Source organism: Rhinolophus sinicus, linkage group LG05 (genome assembly GCF_036562045.2).
Source record: "Rhinolophus sinicus isolate RSC01 linkage group LG05, ASM3656204v1, whole genome shotgun sequence".
Lineage (NCBI taxonomy): Eukaryota > Metazoa > Chordata > Mammalia > Chiroptera > Rhinolophidae > Rhinolophus > Rhinolophus sinicus.
In genome coordinates, this window is record NC_133755.1 from 163,781,296 (window position 1) to 163,794,557 (window position 13,262).

Consider the following 13,262-nt stretch of genomic DNA (forward strand, 5'->3'; position numbering starts at 1 on the left):
AAATTCAAGGAAATTAAAATAAGTTCTGTCAAAATTGGAATGTGTAATCTCTAATTCACAACAGGAAGAGCCAACTCTTAATGTAATCTTTAATAATAGTAACTCAGCAAATATTTGAAGACTTACTATATGTAACACACTAGGCGAGTTATACGTATATTATGTCAAACTCTGAAATTTAATTAATATTCAATTTTATATGAACTTTATTTTAAAATGTGGGAAATAATTTAAAGTACAGACAACTTTTTTATATTCATTCATTATAGTTACTGATCATTCATAGGTGCCTGGCACTGGGCTAGAAACTTTAGGATACATTATTTCAGTACTCCTTGTTTTGAAAATTGAGGAAATAATAATTTGGATCTGAATTTACTATTTACCTGGAATTGCTACCTACTTTAACATCCATACCTAGGAAATGTTAAAGTTTTTGTTTTATGCTGTATATCTATGAAAAAATTAAAAGCAACTGAACAAAGTCATTCTATTTATAAGTATAAGCCTGTAAACAGAATTGAGATGTGTTGGTTATAGTCTATGCTCCTATTTTTCTGATCAGTTCTCCTAGATTCCTCATAAAATTCCTTTAAAAAATGGCATTTATTTCAAAGACAAGATACAAAGTCAATTTTTGTTTAATCTTGTAGAAATATATATTCAAATTTCAGATTGAATGAAATGTTGTTAGTGTGGTTTGTTTACCCAAATTATTTAGTTGGACTCTACACATATTAATTGTGTGTGTAACTGGAAAACTTACTGAGAATAAATTTTGAAGAAATAATTCGTAAGGGTTGTATACATGTTTAATTATATAGTTTAATGATATCAAATCTGTTAAATCTTAGAGTTTTTTTTATATGGATAGCACAAAAATGCAAATCTTTTTATGCTTAAAAAAGTTAAGTAACTTAAGTGACATTTTTACATAAAGTTTGTTATTTTTTATTGAGGGTTATATTTCTAGTTCAGATGAGTGCTGAATGGTTTAGTCTGTGTGTATTGTTCCATGAAAAGAGAGGCAGAGTGATTCTAGCATAAACACTAAAGCTCCTGTCCTTATTTTACTCAGAATATAATTTTTGTAATTAATTTGCCAAAATATAAAGGGCTCTAGTTTATTACTTCTGGAGAAAAATCTTGCTCGTATAAGTTATGTATTGACATAGGTATGTTTTATATTGGTATTTTAAAAATTGATAGCATGAGAAAATTTATTTAAATACAGCTGGGATTGAAAGAAAAAAATCCTTCATGTGTTTACATAACCTTAAATATTTTCTATAATCTTGAATGTAAGCATTTCCCTAACCTGAAGGGAGCACTTTTTATATTCTTATAAATATCTTAGTTACTCTGTTTCTTCTAGGGGATATCCGTCTCACACCAGAGGACTTTGCCAGAGCTCAGAAATACTGCAAATATGCCGGCAGTGCTTTGCAATATGAAGATGTCAGCACCGCCGTGCAGAACCTACAGAAGGCCCTCAAGTTACTGACCACAGGCAGAGAATGAAGCCTTTGTACTGCAGATCCATGCATTTTGGCTCGAAGAACTAGCAGTCTGTTACACTATCTTCAGCCTATCAGGAGCACAGTTTTAAGGAAGACTTCAGTTCCATTGAATATAACAATGAAATCTGTGTCTGTGTATCGGAATCCTGTTGAAGCACTCATCAGCTGCCCAACCGGTTTTCGTTGTCCATTTAGTGGATCCAGTAAGCTCTGGCTGTATAGGGCTAATGTTAGCAAGATCTAAAACTGCCCGTTGAACCCTGCTTCCAAAAATGAAAATACAGTTCTCTAAAATGTATTGGGAATAAGCTTTGTGTCTTAATTTATATAAATTAAGGATTTTTTTAATCTATAATTTGGTCAAACAGATCATGTTACTTTGCTATAAAATTCTAAATTTAACTTCTAATAAAGATTGCCAGAATATTTCAGATTAAAGGTCATTTTTTTTTTGTTTTCCTCAGAATTTATAAAACAAATACGAACATCCTAAACTGTTTGATGAATCTAAAAGAGCTTATGTTTAAAATTTAATTTATATTCACGTTACATATAACTACATTAAAAGTTAAAATTTTCATGGAGGGGAATATAAGATAAAGAGATAGAGTCACTTTTAGACTTAAGAATAAGGTTGATGTCCCAGCTGCTTTCCCTTCTCTACTCAAGCGTAAGGTGAATTGGTATTTGCTTCATAGGCAGTTTGACTGCATGTATTAGAGAATGAAAAAAGACATTTGTAGTAATGCCTGGAAACTTGGTGCTTTAAGTTAAGGTTCTCTTCTGCTGCTATGGAATGGATTCTCTAGAATGTATAGCTATGAAATGATGCAGAAGATTATAAGAAATTAGATTCTCAGTTGTTAAGTTCATAAGTTTTGTGGGGGTATTTTGGACTTCCTATGTCACCTGCATTTGTGCTGTGTAAAAAATAAATACAAGGATTCTTTTAACTAGTTCAACTTATTACAGAGCCAAATGTCTGTTTTCATTTGCATGCTAGAATTGTCATTTTTAAATCATTATTTTTAATTATAGGAATATGATGTTTTTATAGTAAGACACAGCAATTTTTTTCAAGTGAGAGAGGAGAATTTCAGCAAATTTACCTGAATTTATCTGGTACATTTCATATATTCCACTAAGACTGAGGTTCTTTAACATATGGGTGAGCAGCTACAGCCTATAGGCTGGCCACCTGTTGTATAAATAAAGTTTTATTGAATCAAAATCATACCCATTCATTTATACTTTATCTGTGGTTGCTTTCCATGACTACAGAATTATGTGGCCTCTAAGTCTAAAATATTTACTGTTTGGCCCCTTAATAAAAAACTTACTGACCCCTGATCTAACAGTCTATCTGATGAAAGAAAATGGATTAACTCAATCATTTGTATCTTTGCATTTTTCTATGCATAAGTGTAATGCTGTGATATAGGGTTTGATGTGAATATTCAAACAAAATAAACTTCTAAATTATTGCAAAAACAAGCCCCAAATTAACATGAAAAATGTTTCCATATCTGTTACCACTAAATTCCTACAGCACTTGTAGGGTTCAACATTTACATCTAGAAATCCAGTGCTCTGATAAGAGTTCTCTATAACTTGAAGCAATAGAAAGGTGGCTAGAATTATCTTTAATGTTATAAGTGGTAAAAATCTTAATTCAAATCTTAATATGTCTGGACACTAGAAAGAAAACTGTCACCTCTTAGTTTATACTCTATTTTATTGATCCCAATCGATAGAGCAGATGGAGGGAAGAAGCTAATATGGAAACCCTGGAGTCCACTAATGAGTGGGTGATGGTATGACAGTCCTTATCTGAAAAATGAAAGCAACACCACAGCCACCTCAAAGTTTGTTATGAGAACTGAGCAAGATACTATACAGGAAGTGCTTAGCACATATAGCATTCCATAAATGTTTATTATTGTTAACATTAAGTTTATATGAATATTGTAAATTGTTCATTTATTTCCTGAGTATCAGGAAATCCCAGTTGTCACCATGGCCCATTGCTTAAAAACTCTTGCACGAGGAGATTAAACTATAAAGATTTTACCTTTGTATATCTTCATATAAAATCTGGCAAAATGAAGTTAGAAATTTTCTGATGTAACACTAGGATAGCAATTTTCATTTAGTCATTCAACGTGTTTTTATTGAGCAGCTGCTTTGTGTCTGATACTGTCTTTTGCATGAGGAAATAGCAGAAAACAAGAAAGAAAAAAAATCTCTGCCTCATAGTTTATATTCCAATGGGAGGAAATAGACAAACTTAATAAAAAGTGTATGGTGTATTATATTCAACTAGTGGTTTTTCAAAGGGTAATTGTTAGAAATGCAAATCTCAGGCCCTACCCCAGTCCTACCCAATCAGAAACTCTAAGGGTAGAACCTATCATTCAGAGCTTTAAGAAACACTTTAGAGGGGAAAGGGGAAGGGGGGTGGTCGATGATGGTAAAGGGGATCAAATATATGGTGATGGAAGGAGAACTGACTCTGGGTGGTGAACACACAATGTGATGTATAGATGATGTGTTGCACAATTGTGCACCTGAAATCTATGTAACTACTAACAACTGTCACCCCAATAAACTTTAATTAAAAAAAAAAAAAAGGAAAAAACACTTTAGGTAGTCTGGTGGCTCCTGCCTGATAGTCTGAGTGGTTCAGAAAGACTGAGAGTCTGGGAAAAGAGAGTTCCCTTTAGCAGTGGTTCTCAAAGTGTGTCCCCTGGACCCCCAGCAGCAGCACAGGAACTTGTTACAAAGTTCTAGGAACCACATTTTAGAAACTTGTGTATTAGATAGTGATAAATGCTATGGAGAAAACTAGAAAATAGGATAGAAAGTGCACAGGTGTGTCTAGACATAAGCATATTTAAGTAGGATGAGATAGGAGAGGCTAGGCCTCACCGGGGTGACATTGGAGCAATGAAAGGAAAAGGAAGATATTCCTGGCAGAGGGAGGTACAGGAGAGGTCAGAGGGCATAAGTGAAGGACGCTTGTGAAGTTGCTAGAATGCTTAGACCATAGAGAGTTTTTGTAGAAAACTTGACTTTAAGCAAAATAGAGAGCTGCTGGAGGTGGACAAGGGTGGAAGCTGGCAGACCAATTAGAAGAACATTGCAGTAATGAAGGTGAGATACTCCCATGGCTTAGATCAGGGATAGCAGTGGAAGTACTAATAATAGGTCACTGGTTTCTGGCTGTTTTTTAAAGTAGAGCCACAGTATTTGCAATCACCTAGATCTGAGGTGTGCATGTGGGAGGACTGAAGGTTGACTCACCTTTTAACCTGAACCTGGAAGAAATAGTCACTCACTGCAGTGGGGAGAGTTGCTGGATTCTGCTGACATTTAGGCTGAAGTACAATGTTCCCAAGTTCATGTGGCCGTCTCAAGTAAAACTATGTGATAACGTTGTTTTCTCAATACAGACGGGGGGAAGAAAACACACGATAAAGTTCTGGGTACAGTGACTGTCACAGACATCTCACTAAATCGCTGCTGAAAGCCAAGGACAGTGCCCATGGTTACATGCTCAAAGAAGTTTGCAGGCTTCAAGATTACCAGGTAAAAGACCCCAGTTACAGGTCTTGAAAATTAACATCCTCAGGTATTCATAGAATTTATCTCTATGTGACTTGTATTTCTAGAAATTTGAGGTGATTGTGTTAAGGTTATAGGTTGTCCTTTCTAAAGAACTTTACACTTTAATAGCATTGTTATAATTATCTTCAACTCTAAAAGAGCAATAACTGACCAGGGGTTGAAGGTTTCACTTACCTGCATAGCTTCCTCTCTCTGCTCACCCCCAACCCCCTTTTAACAACTCACTTTATGTACCAAAGCAATTGGATCACATCATCTAGGTTGGACCATAAATATACCTCCACCAGTAGAAAAGCTATGTTCTTAAAAGATCATAAAATGTTAAGATACCACTATGTTTATATGGCTGTAATCGTCTATGTCTACATGGAATCCTGAGACTGAAAGCTTATTCACTGGAGTATGCTTAAGTAGGACTAATTCCAAATAAGCAATTTTTTTTTTTTTTTTTTTTTTTTTTTAAGGACAACGCAGCTCACAATGGCCCATGCGGGAGTGGAATCAGCAACCTTGGTGTTATTAGCACCACGCTCTAAACAACTAAGCTAACCGGCCACCCCAAAATAAGTAATACTTTAAGCATAATAAATACAATAGCTAATATTTGAGTGCTTACTAAATACCAGGCACGAGTCTAAGTGTTTTATAATACATGTGTTAGTTCATATAATCCTGCCAGTGATGCTGAGAGGTGGATCCTATCCTTGTTCCTAGAGGAAATGAGCCACTGGGTAATAATAAATGTGCCTGAGGCTGCACAGCTAATCCTGAAAGTTTCAAAGCTCAGACTGCCTATTACAGACCATGTCTCATCCTTGTAAGAAGAGCCATCAGTTAAATTATTGTGAGTACAGGGAGATGTTGTAAGTGAACTCCACATCATCACAATCAAGGTCACAATACCTATTGATCAGCAGGTGGTGTAACAGCTCGATTTTTCTATTATCTGGGTACTGTGTTCCAATAAACTGGATGTTAGACAGTGAATACAGAGCATGAACACACACGCTGGAGCCTATGGCCTGAGAGCAAATGGACAGCGAGTTCAAGGAGAAAATAACCAGGATTTGAATGACTGGTGCAATGGATTAGTACGTCATCTTGGAGAGGGTGACCCACATCGCTAGGGAGTCCTGAGTTTCCCAAACATTCCTATTTTGTTTTGTTTTTTTCCTTTTTATCTTAAATAACATTACTATTTTTATTTTAAACATACCATGTTTTGTTAAGCATTTTTATTTTAAAAATACATTAGATAGCCCTCACCTTCAGGAAATCAGATTGGAATGTGGACTTCAATATAAATATAATAATAATGCTTACAATTAGTTAGTTCCTCAATTAAATTTTTACCTGAAAGTCTGAGGCAAGAGCACCTGTCCCTTCAGGTATTCCATGAAGTTTGGAGGGACAGAGATGACTGTGTAATAGCCCATGAAGTAACTTCCTGGGAAACTAGCTTTATCGTTAAGCAATATTGGGAGATCTTGTAAATATATTAGCATCATTCATTTATTCAAAAATATTAATGTGCATTGAGCATCCATCATCGATTAAAGTAAAATGTGATAATGCTTCACTTGAGGTATTGTATGAGACACAATAATTCTTCCTGCAGAAGGTCAGGGAAGGCCTTGAAGCAAATGTTGTGCTGAAGGTTTGCCAGGCAGAGAAGCTGAGAAGAGTGAGCAAAAATTATAGCATGAGCAACAGCATGGAGGGGGAAAAAAAAATGTAGGAAATTCAGGGAATTGGAGTAATTTAGTGTGGCTATGACAGATGGCCAATTGAGAACAGGAGAAGTCAAAGATTGCACAGGTGGTGAGGTGTTGTGGACTGAATTGTGTCCTTCCAAACTTTATATGGTAAAGCCCTACCTCGCAATGTAACTGTTTGGAGACAGGGCCTTTTGGGAGGTAATTAAGGTTAAATGAGGCTATCAGATGGGTCCCTAATCCTATAGGACTGGTCTCTTTAGAAGAAGAGGAAGGGACACTATATATCTCTCCCTTTTTCTCTACCTCTCACTCTCCCTCTTTCTCTCCCCCTCTCTCTCCATCTCCATCTCCGTCTCCGTCTCCTTCTCCACTTCTCTCTCTGTCTCCATGCTCACACAGAGAAGAAGCCATGTGAGGAACAAGAGGAAGCCATCAACAAGCCAGTAAAAGAGCCTCTCCGGGAACCAACCCTGATGGCACCTTGATCTTGGACTTTCAGCCTCCACAACTGTGAGAAAACAAATTTCTGTTGCTTAAGCCACCTAATCTGGCATTTTGTTCTGATAGCCCAAGCAAACTAAGATAGGAAGCAAGAGGATGAAGGCACTGATAGTCCTGCCAAAGAATTGACATTTACACTCTGAAAGAGATGGAAAGTATAATTTTTTTTTATTTTATTTCAATGACAGTTTTATTTTTTTTAAACGTTTATTAAATTTATTGGGGTGTCATTGGTTAGTAAAATTACATAGGTTTCAAATGTACATTTCTATATTACATCATCTATAAATTGTATTGTGTGTTCACCACCCAGTCAGTTCTCCTTCCATCACCCAATATTTGACCTGAAAGTATGAATTTCAATTCTCAGTTTCCTCTACAGTCTGTCTCTCAATCTTCACTTTAAAAAAAAAATGGTCTATTGCTATCTCTTTGTGTATCTCTGTGAAGGCTTTGATCACCTCATATGTGCTCATAACCATATTGGTGGCATGCTTTATTGGTAACCCATAGAATTCTTTTTCTTTTTGACCCCTCAGTTATGTTATTTGTGTTGTGATACGGGGACATTCAGAGTCCCTTAAGAAGAGCATTTAGATTTGTCTATTATGTCATGCTTCTGTACGTTCTGTGTAAAACCAATAATACCCCTCTAACTACAGTAACTTGGCAAAGTGACTACATCTTCATTTTATATATCATGTAAGTTAAGCTTTATTTATTTGGATATGACTGTCATCGTTACATGATAAGCTCCTTGATGGTAAGAGCTATTTATATATCTGTGAATCCCTTAGTACTTTGCATGATGCCTGATGCAAACTATCCATACCTGGTGAAATTTATAGATGAATGGGTGGAAGAATGAGTAAATTATACTGAAATCATCAAATAAGGGTTAATTATGTTCAGAAATGTCTGTTCTCTAATACTGAAACAGAAGTATGATGATAGTTGCATCAAAGAGTTCTGAAATTATTTGTTGATCATTGTGACTAAGGAAAAAACCCTCATTCCACAATATTAGAATATTGGAATATTGGGTGGAGTCCATCCACGGACTTGATTCCTAGTTCAAGTGCATGGTTCTTTGCCTGTTGCAATCATGAAGGATAACAGTGACTCAGACCCGCTCAAAACATTCTTATACACTAATGACGTCCTAGTAACAACAATCATGTTCTCTGCAGGCAGCTTGTATGTTCTTTTCCTATCCACATTCTGGCAAACATGAATACGTTCAAGCCCATTGGAGTTATTTAATAAGAAAAGCTCTATGTGTTAAAAAACAGGAAAAAAATATTCAGACCACGTCAAAAATTGAAAATAATTGTGATGTCTGAGGAAATTGTAACCGAAAGATTATTTTTACAGATGAATGGGCAAATGGAAGCTTAAAATTACAGAAGCTGTTTCTGAGCCCTGAGCACTGTGAGGAAAGTAGGAACTCATTTGGATTTATTTTTTCTTTCTCAGTGAATATACTCTTTTCTTCTGCCCACAGCTCAAAACTCAAGCAACTGAGGAAAAGATGTGAAGATTATCGAGCTATGGGCACGGGGGTTATCATGCAGAGAGTGTTCTGTTCTGAATCAGGAAACTGGGGCTCTGGTCCCCCTTTGGCCATAATCTGTTCTGTCCATCGCTAAAGAAAATGTACCCTTCCTGAGCTTCCTCGCTTAGATCTCCCACATCCAGCATGACGATCTATGATTCTTTGACGATCTATGATTCTCCAAGTCTCTGAATAACGCTTTTACTTCCACAGGCAAAGTTTGAAGTTAGATCAAATCACTTCTCATTTGAACCAGACACATTATCCTGTATTCTCAAAACGTGAATCCCCACATCTATCTTACTTAAAGAGTAAATATCCCCTGAACATCTTATCTTAATACGGCAAGAATTCAGTAAATAAATCCCTTTGAACAAGGTTGAAACCAAGGACCAGGACAGCAAAATAATTTCTGTTCTTTGGGCAGATAATTTTCTTCTGCCAACTTGAAGATTGCCAGTGTGCAAAAATCTAACAAAGACAATTTCAAAGCAAAGAATGTTACCAGGTATTAAAGAGAGTCATTTCATAATAATAAAGCTGTCAATTAATCAAGAGAACATAACGATTCTAAAGGTTTATGTACCTACCATGAGAACTTCAAAATACGTAAAGCACAGCTAATACAATCGCGAGGAGAAATAACAAATCCACAACTATAATTGGAGATCTTAATACCCACCTCAATAACTGATAGACCAATTAGAAAATATGACTAGCAAAATATACTACACCCTTAAAATTGATCTTTATGACCCTGAATAAAACCAATCAGCCTTTGCTTTTTTTTTTCTTTTTGCAGTGTGCTCCTTTTCCTGTTTTTCTTTTTCTTCCTTTTTTTTTTTTGTTGTTGTTGTTGTTTTTTGAGTGACTCCTATATAAGATGATATGAAAATAATCTACTGACTCTTTTTCTCATGATTGGAGATTTTATTTCTACATATGTGAAGATTGCAAACAACACATATGACTTATTTGGTGCTGAATTTAAAGGGAAACACATGAGTGTATTTAGTTATTTACAAATAAGTATATGTATTTATTGAGTCGCCTATCAATACTCTTGAGATACTGTTTGTAAATATCCCCTGATATTCTAAGTATTTCCAAAATTAATTAGCCTGAGAATTTTTGCTATAGTGACTTGGAATAATTTTTTTTTTCAACCTGCTTGATTGGCAGATTAATGGTACCATTTATGAAAAATATCCCAGTATTGCTGGCCAAATAACATAGAGAATCCTGTTAAATATGTTTGTGGGTGTGTACACATACATAAAACATATATGTATCAGATAGTGTTCCTTTTGAAAATGTTAGAATTATGTGAAGCAGAAAAGCAAAGGAAATTAGAAAATAATTTATTTTCCAGTATAGCAACCTGAGGACACAAAGTTTTATTAGAAGTCTCTGCTGCTCAGGAGCTCAGAATCTGCTTCAGGATGCAGATGTGCAGAAATAAACAGAATTGGAAGCGTAGTTTTAAGTGTCGGGGGAAAAAACATTCATGAATTGTTATTGAAATGATTTTTTTTCCCCTCTAAACTGGGGAAGTTGGAGCTGAGCATTTCCCTGTGATGGTGGCATTTGAGTTGCATCTTATTCTAATTAAATGAGGTGGGTAGTTAAGATATAAAGGGAAGCATAAAAGGAAAAAAATATAATTGTGGAAAAGCTTTATAATTGAGAAATAACTTTTCTCAATTACAGCAAAACAGCCGTAAGGAGAAACTGCTTACCAGAACCAGTATAGACGCATCGTCGTAGTGATATGGGCCGCAATCTCGTAAAGATGGAATAGATAGATGGATTGGAGTCTTTAAGTCCTTTCCTGTATTTTCATTCTTTCTGAAGCTGAATGTGTATCGACTTGCAGATCCCGACTTTGTATAAGCTCCAGTCCTATTCATAATTTTCTCACAGCCTGCTCTTTCCCAAACCCTACTCGTATGACTTACAGGGCTGAGACACCTAACAATTAAAATGGGGATGAGTTCACCATAGGAAGGAGAGTGCTGTGGAGCAAACAGGGCTTACAGCAGGGCTAGAAAGAGAGCAAGATGGAGGAGGAAGCAGATTAAGTGGTAGAATATTCTACCTCAAGCTTTAAAAGCAAGGATGCAACTCAGTCTCCACAACGCACAGGAAATGTTACTGAAGTCCTACTGGTATTCTCATTGGTAGTCATCGTTGCCATGACTGTTCAGCCAGTGCGTAGGGTAAGTCATCAGGATGCTAAAGTTTGTGTAAGAAAGTAATTGAAAAGTTTGCAGTACGCTTTCATAAAAAGAGTTTCTAGAGAGTCAGAAATTTTCATCTGGGTATGAAAGAATTTGAGTAAAATTGGAGATAGCATGTCACTACAAATGAGTCTTGACAAGAAGGAATGAATCTTAGTAGGAATGTGTTTGATTTGGTCACAATTTACCTTCTCGGGAAAGTCTCAGTGTTTCAGCATCTAAATTCTTAAACCACTTGGGGAAGCTGAATAATCCTGGGAATTTGAATTGTTAAATGAAGTGTTAAAAACTTTAGTAGTGCTGATGAAAGTGACATAAACTCTGGTTCACAAACTCTAAATGATGGAAGGACCTTTAGAGATGATCTAGTTCTTCCATTCTACAAAGGATAGAATTGAGGCCCAGGAGTAATGGAGTTACTTGCTCAGTATCTCAAAGCTGGTTATTGGAAAAGAAAAGGAGGAAAAAAATTCCTAGTCTCAGACTAAGAATCTTTTCTTATAACATATCTTGTTCTGAGAGCTAGTTCAAGAAGTCTCTCAGTTAAACCAACACATTCTTGAAATTTACCATTTTCACCAAAATACATGTGTAATTCCAGTGGGGGAGTCATTATTTGGTTAACTGGTCAATCATAAGTATTCGCTCATTATTACCCTAAAAATCCCTTAAAGTGTCACTAAAGAACAAAGATGAATATCATTTCTACTTACAGAAATTCTAAGCGTATCAGGGTGGTAAGAAAAAGTCACATGAAAAGATCATGTAGCATCTCAAGGCAATGCATGATAAAATGCCAAATAATTAAGAGAGAAAAGAACAGGGTTTAGACTGTTGTTGAGTGTGGAAAGAAGGAAAACATGCTATGGAAAATCAGAGTTGGGAGAGAGACCAAGAGGAGCTAGAAATGTCCAAGAAGGCTTTGTGAGAAAAGCAAAGCTGGAAGATAATAGGACTTTTCTGGTTTTGCTGAAACTCCGACCTACCTGCTGTCTTAGTTCGGGCTTGCTGTCTGAGATAAATTCCCTTGCTGGTATAAACGGGTCGATACTCTTCTAGCCACGTCTGGAGCATCAGTTTTTCATTTTGTGTTATCTCCTTAGAAGAGAGGTTCTTAAGCCAGGAAAGTGTCTGTGACTTTGGATGAGAAAATAAATCACTTCTTGACTTTTAAATCTCTAGCTAAAATTTAGCATTTCCTATACCTGTGAATGTAAACAACAAACCACAGTACTCTCAGCAATTCCCGTGACTCTGTCACCAATAAAAATTACATAGTTTTATCCCTCATTACAGTTGTTGCACTTGTTACTGATATATTGAAAAATCATTTATGCTCATCACTGTTTTGAATTTATGGACATTAGATATTATTGATGTGTTAATAAAGACAAACATATTATTATATCACAAACTTGGATTTTAATATATTTTTATTACTGATTTCCACATAATTATTTTATCCATAATCCTAATTAGGTTGAATAATGGCCCCCAAAGATGCCCATGCCCTAATCCTCAGAACCTGTGAATACATTACTTTACATGGCATGGGGACTCTGCAAATGTCATTAAGGTTAAGGACTACGAGGTGGAAGATTATCCTGGGTTATCCAGGTGGGCTCAGTCTAATCACACGCCTTCATAAAAACAGAGAACCTTTCCCAGTGTGGTCAGAGAGAGGAATGTGAAAAGGACTTGATCAGCCTTTGCAGACATTGCAATTGGAAAAGAGGAGCCATGGGCCAAGGAGAATGGGTAGCCTCTAGAAACTGGAAAAGACAAGAAAACAGATTCTCCCTTAGATCCTCTGAAAAGGAACGCAGACCTGTCAACACCTTCATTTTAGCCCAGTGAGACCTCTATCAGACTTCTGAATTCAGAACTGTAACATAATACATTTGTGCTTTGTAAGTCACTAATTTGTAGTAATTTGTTACAGCAGCCATAGAAACCTAATACAGTATTTTATGCATCTAAAAATATTATTTTGAGAAACTTCAGCAAAGGTGTATATGCAGAAAAACAAGTTGAAAACTCCTGCCTAGTAGTGTCTGTTGTTACAGTTAAAAGGAAAACCTTAGGTAGTTTGACATTGACT

The 13,262-nt window shown here is 35.9% G+C and overlaps 1 protein-coding gene across 3 annotated transcripts in view; it reads left to right on the top strand.

The window, feature by feature from the left end:
• The window catches only part of VTA1 (vesicle trafficking 1), a 56,233-nt gene extending 53,747 nt beyond the window's left edge, over positions 1–2,486 (top strand). For all 3 annotated transcript variants that reach the window (XM_019756638.2, XM_019756640.2, XM_019756639.2), the window contains one exon: positions 1,376–2,486. In XM_019756638.2, coding sequence (XP_019612197.1) covers positions 1,376–1,521 — 146 coding nt within the window. In that variant the 3' untranslated portion in view covers positions 1,522–2,486. The remainder of the gene's footprint in view (positions 1–1,375) is intronic.
• The last annotated feature ends 10,776 nt before the right edge of the window (positions 2,487–13,262 follow it).